Source organism: Hyperoodon ampullatus (assembly GCF_949752795.1).
Source record: "Hyperoodon ampullatus genome assembly, chromosome: 7".
NCBI classification, from domain to species: Eukaryota; Metazoa; Chordata; class Mammalia; order Artiodactyla; family Ziphiidae; genus Hyperoodon; species Hyperoodon ampullatus.
The window spans coordinates 6,078,583-6,106,444 of NC_136920.1; the positions used below are offsets into that span (position 1 = coordinate 6,078,583).

The 27,862-nt window shown below is 51.8% G+C and overlaps 1 protein-coding gene across 3 annotated transcripts in view; it reads right to left on the reverse strand.

Moving 5' to 3' along the window:
• The window catches only part of PPFIA1 (PTPRF interacting protein alpha 1), a gene marked incomplete at both ends in the record, with an annotated part of 85,031 nt that overhangs the window by 12,010 nt on the left and 45,159 nt on the right, over positions 1 to 27,862 (reverse strand). For 2 of the 3 annotated variants that reach the window (XM_079707547.1, XM_079707546.1), the window contains 12 exons: positions 387 to 449; positions 1,934 to 2,134; positions 2,227 to 2,308; positions 8,437 to 8,530; positions 8,966 to 9,138; positions 10,011 to 10,162; positions 13,048 to 13,077; positions 15,308 to 15,539; positions 17,664 to 17,887; positions 20,681 to 20,816; positions 25,888 to 25,967; positions 27,050 to 27,112. In XM_079707547.1, coding sequence (XP_079563673.1) covers positions 387 to 449; positions 1,934 to 2,134; positions 2,227 to 2,308; positions 8,437 to 8,530; positions 8,966 to 9,138; positions 10,011 to 10,162; positions 13,048 to 13,077; positions 15,308 to 15,539; positions 17,664 to 17,887; positions 20,681 to 20,816; positions 25,888 to 25,967; positions 27,050 to 27,112 — 1,530 coding nt within the window. The remainder of the gene's footprint in view (positions 1 to 386; positions 450 to 1,933; positions 2,135 to 2,226; positions 2,309 to 8,436; positions 8,531 to 8,965; positions 9,139 to 10,010; positions 10,163 to 13,047; positions 13,078 to 15,307; positions 15,540 to 17,663; positions 17,888 to 20,680; positions 20,817 to 25,887; positions 25,968 to 27,049; positions 27,113 to 27,862) is intronic. The other variant, XM_079707548.1, reaches the window with a different exon arrangement.

The window sequence follows — 27,862 nt, forward strand, 5'->3', positions numbered from 1 at the left end:
CAAAGCATCATGCAAAACTCATGCAAAACCAACAATTCCCATGTCTCATGCAAGGAGCGGACTTCCCACGGCAAGCACACCCGGAAGAGGAGAAAACTAGGGCCAGAGGGCTGAACTGAGGGCTCCCCTAAAGAAGACAGCAATTAAGTCTATTCTACATGGAGCAAGTCTACCAACTTTAAGTTCCTGAAAAAAATATAAAATAAGATGAAATATGGATTGTGCTTCACACATTTAACTAATACCTAAAGGAAATACTTAACCAGAACAATCGAACGTAAAACGACATTTCTGTTTTCCACAGAAAGGCCAAGAACGGCGCCAACCTGAGGTGGGGCTGCCCGGGGAGGGGCGGGGGTGGGGGGTGAGCACGGGGAGGGACTGACCGTCTGGGGCGTGGCCGTGAGCGTCTCCATCTCCTCGTGTGTTAACCAGACATTTCCTGTGGTCTAGGGGCACCCCGTGACCGGCCACATCCAGGGCAAGGGCAGCGGTGACAGAGGGGAAAGGCGGCAGACACGTCAGCCAGGGCACGGGAGGGGAGCGGGTGGGGCAGAGGCCGTCCCCACCCACCTCCCCGTCTGAGATGCCCACAGCGAGACACGGGCGGGCGCTCGGCCCTTCTGCTGGCAGGACCCCGCGTTCTTAAGGAGGACAGCCCTACAGCTTCCTGTGCCACGCTGACACCTGAGCTCTGGGGGATCTAAAGAGCTGTTAAGCCATTGTATTTGAGACGGTCTCACCTAGTCAAAGCACAACAAAGAACAGGACGGAAGTCCGGCTTTGGGCTCTGGGGAGACGCATCTGAGCAGGTGCCGGCCGGTGACCGGGCCTCTGTCAGAGGCCGGGCGCAGGGCCACCAGCGTCCCAGTGACGGCACCGCTGGGTGTCCCCGCAGCCCCGAGATGGCCGAGACTCTGTGGGCGGTGGCCCCGCCTAACGGTGGGCAGGTTCCTCACGGGAGGCCTGTTCGTCTTCACCGTCCATTAAACTCAACTCATAAGACGCTCCCTTTACCGAGATACTTGATAAAAACTGCGGGAAACCCCCCAGCACCTTCATTTCTGAAAAGGCAACTCTGGCGAAACACCTGGGCACAGAGCAGATCAGATACACTGAGATCACACGCACCTGTGCAAGAGGTGAGGACACGGGCTACTGTCATCACCACGACACTCCCACTGAGAAACAACAGAAGACAAGCGAACAGAAAAGCTTTCACGCTTTTCGTGTAAAGTAACCGTGAGCCCTGAATCAGGTGTTGACCTGCTACTCAGAGGACGTACGTCTGTGAGGCTTAGTTTCCACACCGGTTTTTCTCTCCGGAGTAGGCAGACTGAAAGCAGAGTGGGAACTGAGCCGGTGTACAGAGTCTGCCCTTGAGAAATGAAGAGCTGGCCCACCCTGATCTCCCAATTATAATTCACGTTTTCATTACGTTAGTTTTTGACTTTTTCAATGGGAGGACCCTCTTAAAGGACTTCCAAGGTCTTCCCACGTGGAGCAAAACTGGATGAGCACAAACACTACTTGGGAGTACACCTGCAGGTTTATGGACTCTTAAAATCCCAGGGTCTACAGCTCCCAAAATGGAAAGCGCCAACCGGCTGAACAAGTCAAACGAGGGAACCACTGCTTACAATGCAACCAGGGGTCTAACCTTTTTCTCCTTCACTTTCTTTAAATTCATAGTTAAATTTGTGATGATTACTTTTTTACATTTTCAAAGACTCCCATTTCTATATTACAATGCCACTGTAGCCGAGCTGTTATAAAAGTATTTAATGACATATCTTTTAACAAGCCAATTGCAGCAAATTAAAAGTTGTCATGTCTTTGAATGCTAAACCTTTAAACTGGAACACTGGATGTGTTTATAAAGAACTGCGGAAGCAACACGCATAGGCGATGAACTCTTTGTACGGAAACGTACCGTTCTTGACGTAGGAGGGGCTGACGGACTTGTCAGGGACATGATCTCCTGAATCGCCAGCCTCAGCTTCAGCCGGTGCAGAGGGTTGCTGATGCCGATCTCGCGCTGGATCTCCGTGTCCGACAGGGCGGACATGATGGCCCCGCTCTTCACGTTAGCTCGGCAAGCAGCCACGTACCAGGCTGGCATCCCGACCCAGAGCTGGAGACGGGAGACACGGGGGCCAGAAGGTTATGCGTGGCGTACGGACAGGCTCGTACACTCGGCCAGGATTCAGAGAGGGGCATACGCACCTCCAGCCAGACGACAACAGTCGGCCCGTCCCACTGTGCAAAGGGTAAGCCTTGTCTCCGGGCTTCTTCGAGCAATTCATGCCTACAGGTGACAGATGTTCAGACCTTCAAGAGCCACACTACACACAGGCAAAGCGTCCTCTTTATAAAGTTCACCAAAGTGTGATGCCACACATCTCATCATCGTCCTTCAACCTTCTAGACCATCCACTGAAGGGCAGTTTGGAACACATCACACTGAACGCCTGAGTAATGAAATGCTGAAAGACCCTCCACGATTCTCTACAGAATCGTCTCCTTCCAGGAGTAAAGAATTACTACCAACTTTAAAAGACCCAGCAGAGGGCTTCCCTGGTGGCGCAGTGGTTGGGAGTCCGCCTGCCGATGCAGGGGACGCGGGTTCGTGCCCCGGTCCGGGAGGATGCCACATGCTGCGGAGCGGCTGGGCCCGTGAGCCATGGCCGCTGAGCTTGCGCGTCTGGAACCTGTGCTCCACAACGGGAGAGGCCACAGCAGTGAGAGGCCCGCGTATCGCAAAAAAAAATTTTAAAAAAGTCCCAGCAGAGTCTTCATATCCAAGGTAGGATATTCAACACAAAACATAATCACTCATCCCTTTCTAAACAAGGAGGACAAATCTGCAGGAAGAGGAAACCATACCTAGGTCTGAACAGAGGAGTCTGCCTCAGAGAGCTTCAGGAATGCTCAACATTTCACAACAAAAAACACAGAGAACAATGCAGACTTTTAACACTAATAACGCTCTAGTATAGCTAGCAAGGAAAGGGCTGGATTTTGGCTGTTTCTATTCTGCACGGCTATTTAGCTAAGTAGGTATTTGCTAACTTAAGATATTGGGTCATCTTTTTTGGGGGGGTTATTTAATTAATTTATTTTTTTTTTGGCCACTCTGCACGTCTTGTAGGATCTTAGTCCCCCAACCAGGGACTGAACCTGGCCACCTCAGTGAAAGCGCGGAGTCCTAAACACTGGACCGCCAGGGAACTCCCTAAAGAAACATAGCGGCTTTTCATTATATTCAAGTAGCATTAGACTTAAGACTGTGAAGTCTATGTACAATTAAAGCTCAAAGTGTTTCACATAAAATTTCAAGTAAGTGTTCCTTTAAGTCAACCTTAGGTTTCCTGGGAATAGTAAATACTGTATTATCCAGGAATAATTATACCAGAGAACACAACATGTATCTTAATAGCTCAAGCGGAGTAAAAAAAACAGTAAACTTTTTAAATGAAAACAAACAAAGCTATTCATAAATTAACAACTGAGTCCACACGAGACTGTGATCATCTTGACACAGGATCCCGAGGCTGGACGGAGCAATGGGGGCAGGAAGGGCCTTGTCAGGCAGAGTGAGCCGTCAGCCGCTGGATCAAACGCTGCTTCCTGCTCCCTCAAGATGACGCCTCCGCAAAGACAGCAGCTACACCTTATGTAAACAGTCACGGGAGCCACACAAGCCTCTGAGCGATGCAAACGAGGCCTGGGCCGGTCAGCCAGGGACAGCCCGAGCTCCAGAGTGTGGCCCCCGGACCGCCAGGCCGGCCGGGGGGCGGTGGGGCGGCACCTGCCAGGCCGGGGGCTTCCAGAACCCCGCGCTCTGAAGGGAGCCAAACAGGTACGGAATCCTTGGCACTTTGCCAGAGACTTCATTTTTTAATATGCAACAGATATTCACTGTAGACAAGAAATTCAGGGTTTAAAAGGGCCCACTGATTCCATTACCCGGAGACTGGTGCACATTGCTCTGACTCTTTTCCAGGCGAGAGTCGTTCACTTTCAGAAAAAGCCTTTTCTACTATGGATGTATTTCTGGGATTTTAGAGCTCCGGTCCAGCGCCCTGATGACACTGGGATACGGCGACGGAGGCAGGACAACGCGGCTGAGAGACGCGGGAAGGCAGCGAGAGGGCGAGGCGGCCCATGGCCTGGGAGCACGAGCCCCCTCCTCCCCGAGGTGCCCGTCCCCCGCAGGCGGGCATCAGCGGCAGGGCCCCCACTCCCGCCCCGCCCGCCAGTGGGGCACAGGAACAAATCACCGCTCCTCTCCCACCTCATCCAGGCACCCACTTCTGCCTGCTGCCGACAGAACCCGCGACTGCTCCGAACGAAATGCCACGTGCCCTGGGATCCTCTGTTTCTACTCTCTCCTGTTTCCAGTTCTTCTCAACTGGAAATGCTCACGCTGCCCTCGGTGGAGGCCCACCTGCTCCCGCGACTGCTTTTCTCCGGCACACTCTTCTGCACCACAGGGCTCTTGGCTGCCTTACGACCAACTGCTGAAATTTTATCTGTTTGAGATCTGGGGACTGCCAGGGCACACACAGTTTTGTCTCCCTCACTGACTCCCATCATATACAGTCTGAGAAACCAGGGGATGAAAGCAGCTATTCGGAGACTATTTGGGAAGCTATCGATAAATCCTCTGCCAGAAGGAGAACACCTGGTCTCTGGTAATGGAATATCGGTAACAAAAGGCCAGGAGGAAAAGACTTTATGACAAAAAATGGTATTTAAAAAACTGTTGAGTGGCAGAATAAAATCTGTTCAGTCCTTCACTTAGGAACAAATGTGTTTCTTTAAAAAAAAGTACCGATATCAAGAACAAAGAAATAGATAAATGCGAAGTAGAGCCTACCAACTCGCCCATTCACTCACATGACCACTTTCTAATAATCAACAGAACCGTCTTTTCTTCCTTCTTTACTACAGCTACCAAAATAAGCATGACAGGCATTTAGTCCTCAGCTAAGTTAACTGCAAGGGAAGGAGGTATTCCTTCACAGGTCAATCTTCTAGAAAACAAGAAATCTTCTGGTCATTAGCTCCCAAGCCTAAAACACGAGCCCTAAGGTGACAGGACTCCAAATGCCTTAAATCTACCCAAAGCATCCAGCTCTGTTCTGAAGAAGCTGAGCTACAAGCCAGTATCCTGCGGGAATGAGGCGTATGCCATCTGCCGGGATTCTGCGGCCCCAAGCCACAGTCCAGAAGCAAACAGAGGACTCGCTCCGTTTCTGCTGGGATTGATTTCCTTCCTCTGCATCACTCTCTGCTGTCACTGTCTCACTCTTATCTGTGACCTCAGTTTACAGAGAGGACTGGGGACACGAGCCCAAGGGGGCTACCTCCCCTGCGGGCCAGCTGGGACCAGGTCAGCACTGTGCCCACCCGGCTCGGGCCACGCGTGGGGGGCTACTCGGCTGGGACTTGATCTGCCCCCTCAAGGATCAAATTCTAGACCCCAAGTGGGACTTATTAAATACCTGCTCTAGTAGTCGACTGATGTGGCACACTTCCTAACCTCAGAATTAGAGTCACAGGAGAAAGACGTTCAGAAATACGCTGAATTCTATGGGGAACGGACACGCCTATGAGAGAAAGGTCATGTCACGTGTGAATGACAACATGCGTTTTAAATGAGGACAGAAGCACCATGGTCGAGCTGTCTTTCGGAACAAGACGGTTGTGTGAGCTTCTGCTGATCACATACCGTATGAGCGGCATCCTCCAGACAACAGACAGGGCCTCATTTCTCTGAGACTGACACTCTGCACACCCCGGCACCTCCTACAAAGGCTCACTGGGCTTCACTTCACCAACGCAGCCGCCCGGGCGGGAGGACTGCAGTGCTGCTTCCCGTCAAAAGCAGTGCAGCTCGGAGCCAGTAGCTGGCGATGGGCAACGCGGAAGGTTTCAGGACACACACAGCACAGCAAACCCCACGACTCAGCTTCCCCTGTGAGCGCACAACAGCGTCGACCAAGGGGAGGTGGAAAGACAGCATTTAAAGCACCAGGTCCTTATTAACGGGGTCGAGTTCAAGAGCCGTTGGGCAAGTGCCCGCACACGGGGAGCCCGTCTGGAGCCCAGGCCACCGCGATGATGGTCAGGGACGCCGACTTCCACGACAGCTGCAGCCTCCACGCCTCACCGAGCACGTCCAGCACCAAGTATGCCCGCCGTGCTCTCTCATGTAGCTTTCATGAAACCTGAAAGTCTCATCTTCACCAAATCTTGAAAATTCTCTAAAAAAGTGGAAGCACTGGCAGTTAAAAGAGCACCTCTGAGATAAATTGGGGCTTGATAAAAAGAAAATATTTCTGACAAGCGTGGTTTGATTCTCCCATCGATAATGCCATAAACATTAAACTATATTCAAACAGTATCTTTTCTGGAAAGCTAAAATATGTTTTTCACATTTATAAATAAAGCATTCTCCCTAAAGTCAATTGTATCTCTGGTTAATTGACAGAACTAAAATTACCCACTGTAGTCAGAAAACCTTCGGACCCTGCATTGTTCTCTAAGTTGCCAGTACATGTTAGAACCTGCCACGCGTGACGATAAAGCGGAGAACAAACTGCTCGTGCACTCTCAGCCATGGTAACATGGATTCAGAAGTTCAGCCTGAGCACCCTAGCTCCAGAGGAACCTGCCTAGCAGACACACACACCAGTGCACAGAACTTCATCATACGCCGGGCAAGTAACCCAGCGACGTCTGCCACATGCAGCCCACCACCCAAGCTTCCTCCTGAGGAGTACAAGACAAATGGAGAAAACACAGTGGAAAACTACGTTTGATGCTACGTGAAACAGCAACGCTCAGGAGCAGAGGGTGGGAGGGCTGGGCGGCATAGCCACAACCCCTCCTGGTCTCTAGCAGCTGAGCGGGAGGGTGTGAAATGAAACGCCCCAGCAGAAATCTAGGGCACAGAAGTGTCCTGGCATGACTCCAGAAGGGCAAAAGGCTCTGACGTTAAGTCCCCATAAACGAACGGCAATTACCTGAGTTCGGGTACAACACTCTGTTCAAAGACAGCAACACTCAAATCAGCTTTTGCTGTTGAGTGGTTTCTACAGATTTCCACTTCCAGGGAAGCAAAGACCAAGTATTCCTACGGTGTCGTAAGCAATGACCGAAAGGACAGCATTTCCCCCGGAACACAATCAACACTATGCCAGGCAAGATAACTGTGATTTCTGAGAAGAGAGCTAAAATGAGGCAGATTTCACAAAAGAAAAATCAACAGACAACCTGAGGGGCTAAAGGCAAACTGGCCTCTCGTGGAGAGGGTCCCCATGGGCTCAAGGGTGGTCCTGGGGTCAGTGCCTACAGGCCCCGGATTCCAGACCAGTGTTGGTTTCTCAAGGTGCTTGACAGTGGCCGGATGACCTTCCCCATCGTCAGATTTATCACAGAGCCCACCCAGCTTCCCCCATCTCAAGGGCCAGTATCACCACCGTATCACCACCTTCCCCACTCTCAGGTTCGTGCTCACCTGAGACTACAAAGCGTTCCGTCTTATTTCCCACTTGTCAGTTCACTGGGACAGTCTCTGCCTATCCAGGTCATCTACTTAGCGCTGGTTTGGGATGTGGTCACCCGACACACAACCTGTCCTGGGTCAGAAAACGTCTCTGGACCCAGAGACACGTGCACACGCTATGTGCCTCTGTGTCTGATCCTGGGGCATCACAATGCCCGAGCTCCTTTGTAGAAAACCATCCCTACTGTTATTGCTTATTTTCAGAATCAGGACAACTTAGAATTAAAATTTATTAAGATTGCAAAACTGAGAGTCTGTTTAAGATAAAAATACAAAATCTACCAGAGGAGGGAAAAAACGGGCAACATGGTAAGTGACAACTTCCTGACGGATCGCTAGTGTGAGCAGCAAATGCCAAGTCCCCGTAGTGGCTGCAGTTACACGTGCGTCTTCCCCAGTGCCGGCACTGTTTAAGGAGCCTCGTGTACATATACGTAGATGTATCTGTACAGCTAATGCTCGTAAAGGCCCCATGGGGTATGTACTACTATGACTCCCATCTCACAGATGAGAAAACTGAAGCATAGGAAAGCCAAGTTTCCCAACGCCCCAAAGCTGACTTGTGCAAGAGCCGGCATTCAGATAACAAACGCTCTGTGGCTGAGCACGACTCGGCACCGCGACATGTCCTTGCCAGAGAACTCTCCAAAGTGGACTAGGAACCCATGTGTGAGTCCTTCCTAAATTCACAGGTGTTCTAAGTCCTCCGGGAAGTACAGTTTAATAAAGGCTTTGGGTTAAGCTTTCAGAAGATAGTATATATACAGAGCTGGATATCACATTTAATCAATAAACATTAGTTAAAAATCAGGAACAACTGAAAACTGTTCAGTGAGATCGACAAACAACGAAAACCTTACTTTTTTTGAAGTTTACGATTTTTTTCAGCCTGTCCTCCCAATTTGCTGAGTCCCAAGGCATCTTGAGATGAGTTTTCTGTCTCTGAAATAATAGCTACGAGGAAGCAGAGTGGTCGAAACATTGAGAGAAAATCAACACGGCCGAGTTAGGTGTTTCTGTAAACAGGTGGAGGAGTTTTTGTAGGGAGAGTGAAGAAAATTCTAAAGGTGAACTTTCCGACCAGACGGCACACGTGCACGCACGCATGCACACACACGCGCATGCGCGCACACACACACACACACACGAAAACGCTCAAGAGGCAGGAAGGCTGACGCCTGGGAGATGCTGAGCTGCTAAAGGCAGGTGGACGTTACCCGTGCTCTCTGGGCCGTGTGTGGACCCACTGGGGAAACAGACCCGGGAGAACACCCAGCTCGTGTGAGAGGAAGCACGCGGTGGCAACGGGGAGGCGGAGGGGCGCGCAGAGGTGCGCGTGCAGCCCCTTGCCCGCTCTGAACACTGAAGGGTTGGCTGGAAACCACCCACCTTGTCCCAGCGATTCCTTGCCAAGGGCCCCAGGTCGGCCCTTCTCTTTCTTGCCGAACAAGCGGCCGATAGAGGATTTGATGCCCTTCTTCTTGGGGGCTTTGTGCAGCGAGTCCTGGCTGCTGTTGCTACTGCTGGGGTTGCTCGCGGGGCCGTCCTGCGAGCCTGTTGAGCTTTGGGGACAGAAAATGACCTTTAGCGGGGGGCCTCGTGCAACCACACCCCCTACAACGCTCGCTCCCCACGCCACGCGGCAGACGGGGCTCCTCGCGGACCGCGCCGCGCACAAGAGGTGCAGGCTCCCCACCACGGACAGCTGCTCCCGAGAGGCCGGGACTTTCTGACGTGAGCTCTCCTCTGAAGAGGGAGGGGACCGACTCTAGACCACCCAGTGCAGAGGGCGCTCCGAGCCCCTCAAGGTAACGGCCCGACAGGTGCAGACGCCCCCGGGGCCGGGGCAGGAGAGCGATGGTCCCGTGCAGGGGCGCTGGAGAGATGACCACACATGCCCTGCATTGAGTGCTGCCTGGCTCGGGAAAGGAGCTCAGCAGGTGGTGGTCTGAACAAGGCCAGGGTCACGGAACCGCGACTGACGGTCTCCTGAGAGGAGGCACTGGGGGAGCGTGGAAGGATGGGGTGGGACACCGCACAGCTCGGAAAGGACAAGAGCGCATCCGAGAGCCACGGAGTGTCCTATGGAGGGGTAACGCTCAGAAACAGAGCCCGCGCCGGGTGGAGGCTCCGGCCGGAATAGGAAGAGAGTTCCCAAAGGAGTTAATCTGTAGAATCTGAAGAAACGAGGTGTTTCTAAAATTGCTGATATCACTTAACTCTTTTCTTGCCAAGCTGACTCTGTCCAAACAGAAGGCACCTCCTGCCGGATTTCACTACAGCGCCCAGAGCAGGGGTCGGCACCCTAAAGTCTGTCACTTAAACAAACACGCTGAACTGAGTGGTATTTCTTTAAAATCATCATTCTGACTTGTTTTTCAAGAGAAGATGAACAGATTTCCTGAGAGTGGAAGGAGGAGAGCAGGGCCCTTACTTGCGTGCGTCCCTGATGTCCTCGTGGCTGGCTGTGTGCAGCGCCCCTGTGTGCAGCCGGTCCAGCCGAAGGGACCGCGGGGAGGAGGGGGGCGAGGTTTCACATTTGATGGTCGTCTTGTCGTCTCGTACCTCTTCTCGGGAAGCTGGCAGCTGAGGGATTGAGATAAGTGTAAAATTAGGTGACAACAGACTGTGACGGATAAAGGAAATCACGGAGGCTTTACATTATAACCAGAAACTTATTTGAAAACCTATTAGCTATGCTTTCTGCCAGTACAAAAAGGCTTGATCTAGCCTCATGCCACCTTAAAGGGCTGTCTTGTTCATGAGGAGCAAGGCTGTCAGCAGAGGGAGCAGAGAGCAGAGCCGACTCCCGCCGGCCTGCCCCCGCGTGAGCGTGGACACCTGGACAGCAGCCTCCCCGTGGCCTGCTGTCCCTAGAATCCAGGCCACCCGGACAGCCCCGCAGGGGCAGCAGAGAGCTGAGCCCCGCCTGAAGCCACCACCATCAACCATGCATGGCATTAACCGCTGCGATGAAGAGGACGACTGTATTTATCTCCTGATGCCGTTCAACAGAAACGCTAGCAAGGGTATAAGACACCTCTCCGGCAAACCTGTCCAGACCTTTCTGTTTGAGAGGAAAAAAGCAATAGCTTGTTCTAGGTCTTCTTCAAAAGATGATCTCTTCCAGACTCCCAGCTTTTTGGATTGTAATGGGATGTGAGTATGGGAAGCAGGGTGGTGGTTACAGTATGGGGAACAGATTAACCCCTTCAGGGTCCAAGCAGATCTCCCTTATACATTTGGGTTTTGTGGTTAAGCCAGGTTAGATTTTATGAAACATGCACGGCAAGCATTTGTATAAAGAATGAGACTTGAGCAACCGACCTGTGCCTTTTTAATGGGACTCTGTAAAGAATATTGATCCACTGCAGCCCCACAGTGGCTTGGTGACAACAAAGTGACCCAGGGCAAAATATAGCTGAACTCATTTAAGCGACAGCTGGATAAACTGTGTCCTCTCCTGATTTCTAATTACAGTCATCACATAGCAAAAGGCTAGAAGGGCTAGAAATCATCAATGTGAAACTTAACAGGGATCGATCTCAAGTTCAAGTGAAAACAATCCTTTATAAAAATCAAACGGGTCAGGGAAGTGACACAGGTCTGAGTTGACTATGGACTCCATGGAGACAAACAGCTGCTCTGAAGCCCAGTTAACACAACAAGCCCCTTCTCAAGGGCCTCTTCCTAAGGAAGTCCTCCGGGCCCACCCAGCCTGGCTGTCTCTCCCCCTGCACCTCCCCCGGGATGAGAGCCCACTCCACTGTGCCCATGTGACTAGGACGGGCAGCTGCACGCAAGCTGGGCAGGCGTCTCGGCATCCACCTGCGACGTGGAAGAGGCGGCAGGTCCGCCGGTGCCTGGTTCTTGGCACGCACATGCCAAGCCTAGAACAAGGCCCTCTCAGTAGCCAGTCAGCAAGCTCAAGCTACCGCACACAACAGACCAGGCCACCCGGCCGGGATGTAATCAACAGGCCACTACCTTTATTGAGAAAGTCTTGCCCCCAAGAAAACTACAAACGTATGCAGCAGAACTGCGTCTCACTGCCGACCTGTGGACTGTGCAGGGACGGCACAGCACGGTCACCCCGAAGGGCACGGGTCTATCGCTGTCCTCACTTAACAGCAGGGCAAAGCCGGGCCCAGTGCGGGTGGGCGGCTCACCCAGGTCACAACCGATCGGTGACAGAGCCGGGACTTTAAATTGCTGCACTGCTGTGGCCTGGCAGAGGGGTGCTGGCGCACTGGGCGGCTGGGCTGCAGGACGGCGGCCCGCGTCCTGCACGGCTGCGCGGCGAGTGCACGCTCGGGGGGTTGTGAGCCTGAGAGGGAGGGAGGCATCGTGGTCAACAGATCTGGCCCTCAGCGCACCGTATTACCTCCAAGAACAGGGGCTCAGTCCAGGGTTATCTGAGAGGAAGGAGCCCCGAGCACCCTCCGTCAGGAATGCTGTGAAGGAGACAAGAGCTCCTGGTGGAAAAGCGGGCCGGATGGCGCCGGGGCTGAGGTTCCAGGTTCTGAAATCAGACAAAGCCACACTGCGCTGCTGACTGTGTGAGCCTGGGCACAGCGCCTGGCCGCTCTAAGCCTCGGCGTCCACGTCTGTTGAATGGGGATAACAACAGCACCTGGACCTCACGTGGGTGTTTGTGGGATTAGGGAACAGACTCGTAAAGACTCACGAGGCCTGGCACAAAGTAACAGCCTACCGAACGCTACTACCTGTGACTATTAAAACTGCTTTCCCCCAAATCTAGCATCTATGGCTCCGCTTCCATCATTTCCTTTTTTTTTTTTTTTTTTTTTTTTTTGCGGTACGCGGGCCTCTCACTGTTGTGGCCTCTCCCGTTGCGGAGCACAGGCTCCAGACGCACAGGCTCAGCGGCCATGGCTCACGGATCCAGCCGCTCCGCGGCATGTGGGATCTTCCCAGACTGGGGCACGAACCCATGTCCCTTGCATCGGCAGGTGGACTCTCAACCACTGCGCCACCAGGGAAGCCCCCCATCATTTCTTTTTAAAAAACACTATGGAGAATTCCCTGGTGGTAGAGTGGTTAAGGACTCAGCGCTCTCACTGCCTGGGGCCCGAGTTCGATCCCTGGTTGGGGAACTAAGACCCCACAAGCCTCGCAGCACAGCCAAAAATAAATAAGTAAATAAATAAATAAAATTTAAAAATAATAACAAAAAATAAAAAACACTATGTCTATTATAAATAAGCGTGCAACAATTAGAAGGCAAACAAGCGGGAGAAAGGCAAACTCTTACAATTTGTCCCAGTGAACGACCTATTTCCAGCGGAACCATCAGCATATGTTAAGTGGAGGGTGAGTTTCAACACTTCCATTGAAACGTCAATTATTCACCAGTACTCAACCACATAGTGTTCATTCACGTAAAATGACAGGGACTCTTCAATACTTCACAAAGAAACAAAGGCATGCTAAATTACTAAATATTTTACCTTTCTACGATGTTTCCTTAAATCACTAGGCTGACAGATGCATGCAAAGAAATGAAGAGAAACCAGATTTACTGCACACTTTGAAGTTAAAAATTCAAGGATCAGTACAGGCAAATATATTAAAAAGAAAATGACAGAACACATGTAAGTGAGATAAGATTTAGAGAAAATGTAACTGGAAATAGAACATCTTTTTGACCACAAAAGTTAAATATAATAAGCTATTCAAGATTTCCTAGAGAAACACTATAAATTATTCCTCAGGAAGATACAATTCTATTACAACATACTCAATTTCTTATAATATGGCATTCTGTATAACAAAGGGCCCTAACAGTTGTCTATTCTAAGCCAAACTTCTCTATAACTTAGTTTTTCTTAATAAGAAACATGTTATACTTTAAAATAGCAATCTAACTGATGAGGAAGTAATTGCAATACCTATTTTAACACTGAACAAATCTAACCACCTACTGGACATTAATGTAAAATCCTTACCTAGAATTTGATTTAAAACTTCTCAAAATAAATTTATTGATTAAAGCAGGTACCCTGTGAAAATATGTAAGAATAAAAGCTAGCATAATGGCAGATAGTCTTTACATTTTATGATTCATAGAAGATAATTTAATTAAAAATAGTCTAGTAAAGACATTAACTGTGCATGTTTAATAAGCTGATGAGAGTTACCATCTTAAATAATACAAGCACCAAAACCAGAAAGTACGTTGTGTCAAAGAGCCCATTAATTCTGCACTTAGTGGGTCATTTCTTTATATAAGCAACATCTCACTTATGAATTACACGTATGCTATACAGTGTGAGCAGAAACACTCTGATCCATCTACATCATGCCTGTAGCCATACCTATTACGCAGTGATACACTAAATAAAACTTACCACTATGGGGGAAAAACACTGTTTAATGAGAAACGAAGATAACGCAGAGACCCCACTAATGAGCCACGACCAAGCATAGACACACACTGTGGACCACAGAGTGGGGTGGACAGGGAGCGGAGCTGGATGGTAAACTACAGACTCGGCGGTGGGGAGGCTGGGGTCTGGATTAACAATGATAAAACAAAGGATGATACAGGGAATCGACACCAATGACAGAAGCAGACACACCGTCAGCCAGTACAGAGAACCATGTAACAACAAGGAAAAAAATACACAGAACTGTTTTTACAAATTCTCTGAAAGAAACTAAGCATGAAACCACAAATGAAATCATCAGAGTTTTAAATTATCAGCTAATTAGCTAATGATGTAAATTATAAAAACAGTATGCCAAAATACCACAAAATGGACTAGTTAGCACTTCACGTCACTAAAATGATTCACAGTTGATTTAATTATACGCTGGCTAACAATGCAGCTAAAATGAAAATAGGTGGTAACAGAAAAAAATTATAATACAAGTGCAGTTAAAAAGCAGAATATTGTAAATATGATTTCATGTGGCAAACAGCAATGCACTCACAAAACCTAAAATACACAGGAAAGTTACAGCGTGCGCTTCAGAGCTGCACGCTGTCACCGCCCGGTCATCGCATTTCCAGAGGAGGAAGCATGAGGAAGCCCGTTTGCTTCCCTGGGAGCCGCGGGGCACCAGCTTTTTTTTTTTTTTTTTTTTTTTGCGGTACGCAGGCCTCTCACCGTTGTGGCCTCTCCCGTTGCGGAGCAGAGGCTCCGGACGCGCAGGCGGACCCTCAACCACTGTGCCACCAGAGAAGCCCAGGAGCACCGGCTTTTAACCTGGTTTCACATGCAGAGCTGGCGTGAGTGCGCGGCCAGGTGCCTCAGCAAGAGGACCAGTTTAGCTTTTTTGGTGTTATTTTGACCGCATGCCCTGCCCCCTCCAGTGAGGCATCCCTAGTGTAAAGGAAGACAGCATTGACTCGCTGTACAGTTTTCGAGATGCCATTAGGGCTGCCTATGTTTACTCTTGCTAAGCTGTCTATTCCTGAAAAACAAAAACTTTCCTGTAGCTGCTGTGCCTTGCAGAGGCCATGCCCAATGTTACATAAAGGAGAACTTTGGATGAGCTCATGATGACATGCTAAGCTGGTGGTCCAAACATTAAAATTAATTTGCCATTAATTGGGGGACTGATTAAATACTAGCTGGCTTTAAAAATCTTGAACCTCTGAGCATAGCAAATGCACCTGATTTTCTTCTAGGTTAAAGCAAGCAAGCAAGCAAGCAAACCAGGTGTGCTGGGGGAGGGTGCAGCAGGGAGAAGGCAGACACTTACCAGAGTCATGACGCCTAGTCTGTCCACTTCCCTTGCCGGGCTGTGCGGGGCCCTTCGAGGGGTGGGCCGCCCGCTGCTGGGAGGGGAAGAGCTGGCCCGAGAGGAAGCAGGGTACGGGGGGATGGAGCTCACTGATCGAAATCGACCAAGGCTGTCTAAGCTCCCACTGCCCACCCTGCTCTCAATCTCCTCTGCCCGCTGCTCCGTGTTCTCCTTTTCTTCTTGTATCAACCTGAAACAGAATAACACCGTCGCCTGCCTTTGTCAGGAAACAGAGGAACATGTCTGGATAACAAATCTGGGTTTGTATTCTGTATCACGATTAACGACTTACCACTGAATCTTACAAAGCTGCTTCCGATCATTCACATTTGATTTTACTTATTTACACTAAAATTCTGATGGGGGCTGGGTGGCAACTCTCACTGCATAATGAGATATTTAAAATTCACAACTTTTACCTTTCCTGTTGTTACAGCAAAGCTGCATACCTATCAACTTTTTCAACTGGAAATCGGGAACTCTGATATAATCAAAAAAGCAATTCACAAAGCAATTTGGAGTTTCTAAACACAAGTCTCTAGACCAGATGAAAATGCTGAGTTGATTTTTTTTTAAGGTTGAATTTGAACACAAGTATTATTTCATAAAGTTCTCTACCAGCCTCATGTGAGTTTCTTTTTTTCTGTTTGTTTTTTTGGGTTTTTTTTTGTTGTTGTTCCCCAACCAGGGATTGAACCCGTGCCCCCTGCAGTGGAAGGGCAGAGTCTTAACCACTGGACCATCAGGGAAGTCCCTCGTGTGCGTTTCTGGATTCATGTCAACCACGCTGCATTACTCTGGAATTCAAGGTTAATGTTCTTCTCTCTGAATGTGTACTGGATGGTTAAATAGCAGTCTAAACATTTGACTATGCAAATACAATTATTTTGATATTAAAATACCGGATCCTTGTCGTAACCTTTCCAATTTAAGTTCTACTTATATATCCTGAAAGTATTTTCTCATTTTTGATAACAAGTCGATGGACAGAATTTACCATTTATATCAGGTCAACCTGTTGCATAAGGAAAAAATCACTTTTACCTGGCAACACGCTATAAAAATAAAAGTATATAATCGTTTCATAGTTCCCGCAGGGATGGGGAAAGACAGTCTTTCAGAGCTCATCTGGGTTCAAACACGGCACACGAAGAAGCCAGTCTATGAATTCAAAAGTGCAGGCAGCACAACCTACTTGTACCATTTTTGCCGTTTATTCTGCGGCGTTTCCTCTCTGGCCCCCATTCTCTGCAGGTGGGAATGGGCACCTCTGCCTGTGTTAATGTGACTAGAGCAATCTGAGCAGCAACTCTGACTGGGTCCACCACGGGGTCACCGGCCTGGGGCTGCTCTGCACGTGGACTTGGGACAGGAGGTGTGGCCATGGCAGATCTGACACCCGGCAGGCCTCAGGGTACCCGGTCACACTGCTGCCCCCAGACCTAAGGCCTCCTGATCACTACAAGGCAGTCCTTTGGATTCTATTCCCTGTTTTGCAACATAACTATTACAGTTGCTATGACAGTTTCTAAAGAAAACATCTTAAATATACTGATGAGACTAAAAAATACTCAAAAACACATCCTTTGACCTCTGTCTTACAAGAACCAATTTTCACATTATGTTAATTTAAAAGCAAAACGCAAGTCCGAGTGGGAGTCTGCCAACCTGAAAACCCCAGCTTTTCTGTTTCCGGTGGCTTTGGGACACACTGCAGAATACGCGAGGCTCCGAGGGACCCACAAGAGGGCGACCCCTCCGTGCCGGAGGATGCATGGGCTGCAGGAGGGCATCACCTCGGGGCTCAGAGCTGGGGGGACACGCCGGCTGGCAGAGGCTGATGAAGGGTGCCCTCACTTGCTGCGGCACGCCCACCCTCACCTGCCCCTGCGCCGAGCTTTGGCCTTTCTCCTGGTCGGCCACCCCATCACCCAGCCCTGCCCCGGGAAAGGAATCCGGGGAGCCAACTTGGCCCCGACTCCCCGGCGCCATGTCTCCGCTCTGCACCCCGGACGGACATGGCCTCAGCTCTCTGCACCCCGCCATCTCTCTCCAGCTGTGTCGGCAGCTTCCGGGGGTAGGGGCTGAACGCCTCTCCCCCTTCCACGACATCTCACACGGTGTGCTGACACCACAACGGTGGGGACAATGCCCTGCTTAACTGAGCTTTATAATCAAGGGCAATCTCAGGACTTAAAATTCTTAAAACGGAACCGAAGTAAGTTTTCTTATTATGGAACACTTAGGCTTTTCTAAGTAGCGTCCACCCTCAGAGACACCGTGTTTCCGGGGAGCCAGGCACGGGCACACGCACCGGATCTCTTTGTTGATGGCGTCCAGCTGCTCCTGAAGCATCATGGCCAGGGTCTGGGCATCGGCCTGCCCACTGGGCGACAGCAGAGTGGCCGAGCTGAAGAGGGTGTCCCTGTCTCCTTCACCGTCAGACACGTCCAAGTCGCTCTCAAATGCCTGGGCCACGTTCGCCAGCACGCTGGCTTGCTGGGCACGCTCCCAGTCCTGCTCGTTCAGGGTCTGCACCTGTGCACGAGAGGCCACGTCTCAACAGCAACAGTCACGGCAACTTCAATCTACCAGCAACTTGAAACAATTCTACACAGAGACCCAGAAGATTTTGGAAAAACGGGTCACGCTTAGAAGCCACCGACATCTGTTAAGTGAGCAGCATTTAAGAAATGGGCAGGAGGAGAATCTATTTCTTAGACGGCCTGGCAACATTCACATCCTAGCCTGGACGGGAGGCAACTGTATGACGTTATTCACAAGGCTGACGCGACCGCATCAGAAACAAAAACCGAAAATTAAAATAATTAATTCCGTGCCACCATCAGCCAGGTTGAAGGGAAGTAAAAAAAACCCCATCAGATCCAAAGCCGCTGGGTTCAGCTCAGCTGCCATAGCTTTTACCAGCGCCACCAAGTACCAGGGCTCTTGGAGGCTCCTCAGCGCTCCCTCTCCTGAGGCTGGTCTGAACACGAGCAGACACGAGCGGCAGCAGAGGGGAGACGGGAGAGCCAGCCCCCCACAGCCCTCAGGGCGCGGGAGCCGCAGCGTGGCGGGGCTTTTCCAGGGAACTGCACTCACGTTGCAAGGGCACCTCTGTGCGGAGCCCAGACGCCCTCTGTGCTGCCATCAGAACATGCACAGAAGAAACGTGCTCGCCGGGGCTCTGTGCTGCCTCTCCTCTGGGGCCGTCTCACACCCCTTCCCTCCCCAAACCTCCTCCCGGGCCCCATCCCCACCTCCACGCTCAGCCCAGGGTCCTGCCTCCCGTTTCCCAGACGCGACCTCAGAGTAACCACAGGGCAGCCTCTAGACGCAGGCTCCCCAGCCCCCTGCCCCTGGGGCCTGTGCCCACGCACTCGTCGTCTTCCTCTCCGACCCTCCCCAGGGCTGGGCCACCCCCTTCAGCTGGTCCAAGATCACCTGTCATCACTCCTCCTTCCCTGTGGCTAATCCACGTCCTAGGGGCTCATTCCAACAGCCTCAGGATGTCCACTCCCTCCTCTCTCCTTAAAAGCACACAGCAGCAACCACAGAACTCTCCCTCCAGGGCTCCTTCCAGCAACCACCGCGTTTCCCTGAAAGCTCCCCAGGGCAGCCTCTACTCCGCCCCTTCCCTCCTCCACCCGTCTCCCACTCTCTGCAAGCAGGTGTGGCTCCAGGGGGCTCCGTGGAGCCCGCACGCCTAGGTCCCCTCCCCCATGCTGCCCCAGCAGAGCGCTGGAGCCTCTGGCTCAGCGGCCCCGCCCTCCCAGGCTACTCCTCACCTCCTGCTGCCCTTTCTCAGCCTCCCGACCTCTGAATCCGGGGTGCCCCATGGTTCTATCCATGGACCTCATCTCTCTCTCCACAGGCACCCACCGGGTGACCCTATCTGGCTCATGCCTTTAAATACCACCTGTATGCCCATGACCCCAAGTCTACCTCGAGTTGAGAGCTCTCCCGGGTCCAGGCCGGAACACCCAGCTGCCGACCTGTCCACCTGAACAGGACCGAGGCCCAGATCCCAGCCTCCCCGGACCCGGCTATCTTCCTCACAGAAGGAAACAGACCCCAGCCTTGAGCTGCTCCCGGACCGCCCCTGCCCCCGTAGCCTACGTCCACTGCACCGGCCCGTCTGGCTGGCACGACCGTTACCTCCGAATGGCTACTTCCCCTCCCCTCCTCCCTCCTGGAGACCCTCGCTGGCCACCCTGTTTAAAAATTATTATTCCCCTCCTTGTTTGGCAACTCGGGTACCCTTGGTTTCCTTTCCCTGCTTATTACCATCTGACAGGCTGTGGTGATTGAAAAATACGTCCATGAATTCTTTAATCCTCCTCCCTTCAAGAGGCAGAGGGCAATTCTTCCCCGACCCCCGTGAGTGAGGGCAGGACTTTGCAGCTCACTCTAATGATCAGAACGCAGTGGAAGCACAGGTGTGCAGCTTCCGAGACTGTGGCGTGAAAGGGCTCTCCCCCGCTCTCTCTCAGAGGGAGTTCTGAGGAAAGCCAGCCCCATGAAGAGGTCTGCACGGCAAGGACCGGGGACCCTCTCGACAACAGCCAGGTGAGGGAGTCTGAAAGCATGCCACCCAGCCCCGGGGGAGCCTTCCGGTGGCGGCGACCTCAGGAGGCCCTGAGCAGGGCCCATCCCACTAAGATGCTCCCACGTGCACACGAACTGTGGACTATTAAATGTTCACTGTGAAGCCACTAGGCTTTGCAGTGACTGGCTGTGTAGCAGCAGATAAAGGACACACACGGCATGTTTTACTTGACTTTCCATTCACTGCTGCCTCTCTCTTCTCACTAGGGTGTGCACGTTGGGGGTGTGTGTGTGCAGGCATTTTGTCTGTTTTTAATTCTCTGCTGGAGCCCTAGGTCTGAGGATGCCTGGCCCAAACCAGCTGCTCACTGAATATGGGAGCTCAAAATACAGAGACATATATAAAAAATATATGCCGTGAAACGCACAAAAATATGAAGGCAGTTGAACTTGCAAATGAGAATTCTTCTCACTACAAGATGATGAATGTGTGTATTCGTTTACTCTTCAGGACGACCTCAAGCCTGTGCTAATCAGCACGGGGCTGTGCCTTACAGTAGGTCACAGGTTACCAAAATTTGTTCTTAAAAAAAAAAAAAGCTTGCCTTAAAAGTAAACTCTTAGCCAGAAAAAGGAAAATGGGGGGAGGGGAAGAGAGAAAGCGACCCATCAAGCTTTGTTTCAAAACAGTCTCCAAACCGTAGGGTGAGGAGGCAAGTATCTCACAGAGCGCTTGCCCCGGGGATAGGGGGCGGGGCGGGGTGGGGCTGGGGGGGGCCTTGCCTTGGAAGGCTCGTCGCGCAGCGCTGCCAGCCGGCCTTTCTGGGGGCGTCGCAACACCGCGCTGCTGCTGAAGGAGTCCGAGGGCCCGTCTGCCACAGGGAACCTGAAATCTGGGACGCTGCCCAAGTGGGGTCGGCTGAAACACGGGGGAAGAAAAAGGTCATTATTAGGAGAAAACTGACCTCACTTTGTTGGCCAAGCCAGAACCTATCAACTTGGAAAATAAGTGATGTCACAGGAAAAGGTCGCCCAGGAGGGCACCGCTCTCCCGCTCCAACAGCAACCCGCCGCCTGCCCCAGCAGCTGGAAAACTTCCACATCCGGGAAAACCAGTGCAGACACGAGGACATGCAAGTGACAGGGATGGAATCCAGCTGTCTGCGGTGTACAGGGGTCTGTGGTCCACCTGGGAACCCGTCCTCAGGTCAAGGTGTTGGGCCCGGCACCTGCTCTGCTTTTTCCTTGACATCCACACCTCCCCTCTGGCCTTCAGCTGTTCTCTCCTTTCCTGTTTGGGCCAAGATTCCCAGTGTGAAGCCCATCAATCACAAACATTCCTCTACCTGAAACACCGTCTACACCACTCACAGCGCCTCAGACAAACCAGCAGCAGAAACCCCTCTGAACCACGGCTTAGAGCTTAGATGGACTGGTGTTTCCGAATCGAAAGCAGAGTCCTGGGTGTAATTAGATTAACGATCAAAGCTCTAGGCTGAAGAAGTCCCAGAACAGGTGGTTGGGGCCCTGAGCATGACGACAGAAACCGGGCATGGGTGTCAGGAGACACCCCGGTCAGCGGAGGCGTGGCCCAGCCTTGACCATGGGCCCACCAGCACCGCGGGCCCAGCCCAGGAGCTGCTCGGCCCTTGTCTCTGGGAAGAAGGGTGGTGCCTTCTTTTGCAGGAGTCCTGAAATCCGGGAAACAGACCCCACTCCCCTGAGGAGAGTAAGCACTCCTCACACCCTCTGCAGAGCGGGCCAGGACCATGTGCTAGCTCAGCCCCCTCTGGTTCACGCACTGCTCGACACTTTTAAAAGAAATGTCTTCCCAACAAACACATGAAAGAATGCTCAACATCATTAATCATTAGAGAAATGCAAATCAAAACTACAATGAGATATCATCTCACACCAGTCAGAATGGCCATCATCAAAAAATCTAGAAACAATAAATGCTGGAGAGGGTGTGGAGAAAAGGGAACCCTCTTGCACTGTTGGTGGGAATGTAAATTGATACAGCCACTATGGAGAACAGTACGGAGGTTCCTTAAAAAACTACAAATAGAACTACCATATGATCCAGCAATCCCACTACTGGGCATATACCCTGAGAAAACCATAATTCAAAAAGAGTCATGTACCAAAACGTTCATTGCAGCTCTATTTACAATAGCCAGGACATGGAAACAACCTAAGTGTCCATCATCGGATGAATGGATAAAGATGTGGCACATGTATACAATGGAATATTACTCAGCCATAAAAAGAAATGAAATTGAGCTATTTGTAATGAGGTGGATGGACCTAGAGTCTGTCATACTGAGTGAAGTAAGTCAGAAAGAGAAAGACAAATACCATATGCTAACACATATATATGGAATTTAAGAAAAAAAAATGTCATGAAGAACCTAGGGGTAAGATGGGAATAAAGACACAGACCTACTAGAGAATGAACTTGAGGATATGGGGAGGGGGAAGGGTAAGCTGTGACAAAGCAAGAGAGTGGCAAGGACATATATACACTACCAAATGTAAACTAGATAGCTAGTGGGAAGCAGCCGCATAGCACAGGGAGATCAGCTCGGTGGTTTGTGACCACCTAGAGGGGTGGGATAGGGAGGGTGGGAGGGAGACGCAAGAGGGAAGAGATATGGGGATATATGTACATGTATAACTGATTCACTTTGTTAGAAAGCAGAAACTAACACACCGTTGTAAAGCAATTATACTCCAATAAAGATGTAAAAAAAAAAAAAGAAATGTCTTCAAGTGTTGCATAGGATTTATCCCTTGTTTGCAAGAGATCAAAGTCTGGAATCTCCCTTGAACCACAACCGTCTCTCCCTTCCCCTCTGGCCTCATTCCTAAGGAAACTGCTCCTTCTTTCTCAGCATGACTTCTACCCAACTGCTTGGGGGCCACAGCACACTTCGAAATCGGGTGAAAGCTGTGACACAAAATCCTGCATGTACTTCTGGTGGCTGGTGGATCCTCTGAAGTCCACAAACGCCCCCGGGTTGTGTCGCCCCGCAGCAGTCATTTCCCAGTCTCCTTACGGAGCGAGCCACCATCTTTCTCCCCCACTCGTCAACCGAGGCTGGCTTTCCTCCCAGAAGATCTCAGAGACAAGGTGACCGATTTCACTGTGAAGTCCTGCCAAACAAGCCGAGGCTGCCACGAGCCATCTTCTCAGTCCTCCCTCCGCACCCGAGGCCCCCCTCCCCACCTGCTGTGATCCGCCTTTTCCCATTTGTACAGCTCCCGACCACCTCTCTGCTAAGCCACTTGACATTACACCTCTAGAACTGCCTCCTTGAAACATCCCCTCCCGCAGTACCCAGCCCCTGCAGCCCACTGTCTGAATTCAGAGCACAGAGTTCGCCTACAGCCCCAGCGGCGCCATCAGAGCACAGAGCCCCCCTCCCGCCCCCCTGCGCCATCAGAGCAGAGCCACCCCCGCCCCCGTGCACCATCAGGGCTGAGCCCCCCCCACTCCACCCCCCTGCTCCATCAGAGCAAAGAGCCCCCCCACCCCCTGCGCCATCAGAGCACAGAGCTCCCTCCCGCCGCCCCACCCCGCGCCATCAGAGCAAAGAGACCCCCCGCCCCCCTGCGCCGTCAGAGCACAGAGCCCCCCTCCCGCCGCCCTGCGCCGTCAGAGCACAGAGCCCCCCTCCCGCCGCCCTGCGCCGTCAGAGCACAGAGCCCCCTCCCGCCGCCCTGCGCCGTCAGAGCACAGAGCCCCCCTCCCGCCGCCCTGCGCCGTCAGAGCACAGAGATGCCCCCTCCCGCCGCCCTGCGCCGTCAGAGCACAGAGCCCCCCTCCCGCCCCCCTGCGCCATCAGAGCACAGAGATGCCCCCTCCCGCCCCCCTGCGCCGTCAGAGCACAGAGATGCCCCCCGCCCGCCCCCCTGCGCCATCAGAGCACAGAGCTCCCTCCCGCCGCCCCACCCCGCGCCATCAGAGCACAGAGCCCCCTCCCGCCGCCCCCCTGCGCCGTCAGAGTACAGAGCCCTCCTCCTGCCCCCCTGCGCCATCAGAGCACAGAGCCCCCTCCCGCCGCCCCACCCCGAGCCATCAGAGCAAAGAGACCCCTCCCGCCGCCCCCCTGCGCCGTCAGAGCACAGAGCCCCCTCCCGCCGCCCCCCTGCGCCGTCAGAGCACAGAGATGCCCCCTCCCGCCGCCCTGCGCCGTCAGAGCACAGAGCCCCCTCCCGCCGCCCTGCGCCGTCAGAGCACAGAGCCCCCTCCCGCCGCCCCCCTGCGCCGTCAGAGCACAGAGATGCCCCCTCCCGCCGCCCTGCGCCATCAGAGCACAGAGCCCCCTCCCGCCGCCCCCCTGCGCCGTCAGAGCACAGAGATGCCCCCTCCCGCCGCCCTGCGCCATCAGAGCACAGAGCCCCCTCCCGCCGCCCCCCTGCGCCATCAGAGCACAGAGCCCTCCTCCCGCCCCCCTGCGCCGTCAGAGCACAGAGCCCCCTCCCGCCGCCCTGCGCCGTCAGAGCACAGAGATGCCCCCTCCCGCCCCCCTGCGCCGTCAGAGCACAGAGATGCCCCCTCCCGCCCCCCTGCGCCGTCAGAGCACAGAGCCCCCTCCCGCCGCCCTGCGCCGTCAGAGCACAGAGATGCCCCCTCCCGCCCCCCTGCGCCGTCAGAGCACAGAGATGCCCCCTCCCGCCCCCCTGCGCCGTCAGAGCACAGAGATGCCCCCCGCCCGCCCCCCTGCGCCATCAGAGCACAGAGCCCTCCTCCTGCCCCATCAGAGCACGGAGCCCCCCCGCCCCCCTGCGCCATCAGACCACGGAGCCCCCCTCCCGCCCCCCTGCGTCATCAGAGCAAGAGCTGCTTCCTCGTCCTTCACTTTCACTGTCACACATGGCTCTGGTGACCATGCCCAAGGCTTTTCCATTGAAAACCCCCACAACTGTGCCAGCCCTTCGGTTCTGGCACCCACGCCCCCTTCATCACTCAAACTCCCAAAAGAGTAACAGGCTGTGTCCACCTCCTCCTCCCTCCAGGTACCCGCACGGTCCTCCTCACACTCGCCTCATCTACCCCGTGAGCAGGGCTCTGCCTCCACCTCTGACCTCACCCTAGAGGACCTTAGCCAGCAAGTCCAGCGATGCCGCTGTCCGGATCTTCCTCCACCCCACCCCACCCCCCCCCCCACCATCTGTAAGCACACACACTCTCCTTGAAATTCTACCCCCCAGTGGTTCTGGAGACAGGGAAAGTTTCTGGCTCTGCCTCTATCTTCCTTGATTTCTCTTTTTTTCTAGGAGATTCAGCAAGGACCCTAGACCCTGACGGTTCCCTACGTGTGCAAATGCTGAAATATCTGTACAGGCTCCGAACTGTCTCCTAAATCACGATCCAAGCAGGAGCCTCTTTCCGACAGACGAATGAATGTCACCAGTTAAGCTCTTCAATAACTTTGCTAAAGTTTAACTCTTACTTGATGACCATTTTCCACAAAGAAAGCAAAGAAAAATTTAAATAGCTTAATAAGAATTATTGCCCCTATAATGACAAGTAAGAAAAAAATCAGGATGCTGAGTGATTTGCTCAACTCATTCACAAGCCAGGTGATTCCTCCCACGGCAGCCAACGCCAAGTCACGTCTCAATAAATTTTAAAATGACTACAAGTCATTAACCTTCTGCGACTCTTAAGAAACATCAGTGTCACAGTCTGTCAGGTCCCTCAAATGAATACACCCAAATATTAACGAGCCACCCCTCCCCTTCCAAACCGCCTCCTGTGGTTTTGAGTCTTGTCAGTAATGTGACTGCCACTCTCCTAGGTACCGAGTTCTAACCTCAGGAATGATGTTTTACTCTTCCCTCTAGCCTGCCACTAAGCTACAGGCTCCTTGAGGCGCGACCATGAGCTATACCCACCCAGTCACACTGTCCACACAGCCATGACACGCCCTTGTATACACACGACAGTGCTGAGCAGAGCTGTGACCTGGGGAGCGTCCTACCTGTGGTGTAGGGGAGCCCCTCTCAGCCCCGTCTGGTCCAGTTCAGCTCTCAAGGCTTCCAGGGTTAGTACGAGCTGATCCTACAAAACAGCAAATGACAGAACACTGTGCCTATTGCTTTCAGGACATAAAATGACTCGCATCAAAATGTGCTCAAGTGCTGAACAAAACCATGACAGGTTACATAAGCAGTTATAAATTCCAAACATTTTAGTTCTGAGAAAATTTTCTCCAAGAGTCCTATAGCAAACATAAACGCTCAGACCAGTATTAACTTTACAAACCGTAGTGAACAAAAAGTTACGTCTTGGTCGTAGAAAAGCTCTCAGAAGAGAAACACCAAGCCATTAACAATAATGGATTCTGAGACAAGCTGCACGTGGGGCAGGGGGGACACACACGCAGGGTTCACTCTCCGTCACACTGGCTCCCCCGCATTGCTTTCAGCTGTCTACATCGAGCACACATCCACTCATGTGCCATTTCTACTCCCAGCGTCACTTCCTCACAGGGCAAAGCGACGAGGCAGACTGCCAGAGTTTCTGAGTCAATGGACAGCCTTCCTGCTCTGCGCTGTGGGCCACAGCTGCCACTCGCCTCACGTGGCTACTGAGCGCCTGCGACAGGCCACCCCAAAGCGCCAAGTGCTGTGACGAGAAACCGCACAGCAGGTTTCAAACCACACCGCAGGTTTCAAAGACTCAAGGTGGAGAGAAGAACGTAAAGTAGCTCATTTGTTTTTAGAGCAATTATACGATAAGATAACATTCTGACGACATAGGGTAAAATACAATAAAAATTAACTCCACCTGTTTCTTTTTACTGTTTTAAACGTGGCTACTAGGAAATTTTAGATTATACATGTGGCTCTTATTATCTTTCTGATGGATGGCACTGTTCGAGATGAAAGGCTCCTGCTTTGTTTCAGCTTTCAAACGAACCCAGAATTCTGAACCACACGCACCTGCTGGACTCTAAATCCATCTAAAATGCAAACGCGTTCAACATACAAATCCAGGAGTGCTATATGTTATAGCAGTGGACTAGCCATAAAGAAAATGTAACTCAACTTCTGCTAAACAGCTGTAGTAATTATGATAACAATGAACCCAGCTCAATTCAGCTCTTAACAGATTTCTAAACAATCTAGAGATTGAAGCACCTTATCATGTTGCATTTCTTCTAATTGCTTTTTTGCATTTTCAACTTCTCGTAGGAGGGAATTCTGAAAAAGATATAAATAGCCTTTTAGTGTTAATTCTTAAAAATGTTCCATGTACTATAGGACGGCTACAATTCTGTTTGAAACAGTAAAGCACCGCGGGAAGGAATGGGCCACGTGAACACACTAATGGGCAGATCACGCTCCCAGAGTAAAATGCCAGCCATGAGGCCAGATGACACCTTTTAATAATAACTTGTACATATAAAATTTCCTTCTTCACCGACTGATTTTCTAGATGTAAGGAGGTCAAGTTCATGGGGTAAGTTAAACTGGTTTATACCAGCTTTCAGCTTTTGCAGTTCAGTGGTCACTCGGGAAACCGGCACAAGTTTCACATGCAAAATTCAAATCTGAGACAAAAATATTCCTACCTTAAGGCCGGCCCGCAGATCAGGGAGGAAGTGAGGTAACTGCCCTATGTGGTCTCTAGTAATGCATTTCATCATGGGTTTTGTGTAAAATAAAATGTGCCACCTAATTAGTAGTCATCACTGGTCTCTCCCAAACAAGCGTCATCCCAGGTGCCAATCTCAGGGAAGACTCTTGGGCCTCATCCTTAGGGCACTGGTGCAGTCGGGACAGGTTTTTTTTATCAAACCTGAACCAAAGTGTCGCCCATCAGAGCTTCTCTGACATAGATTCTTGGCTACTCCTTTACTCTGGTTACAGCTAAAGTAGTTCCATGATGAGAGTAGCAGGAGTCCAGGCTTAGACATTTTCCAAACCAAATGAAAAGAGAGAAGGCTGGAG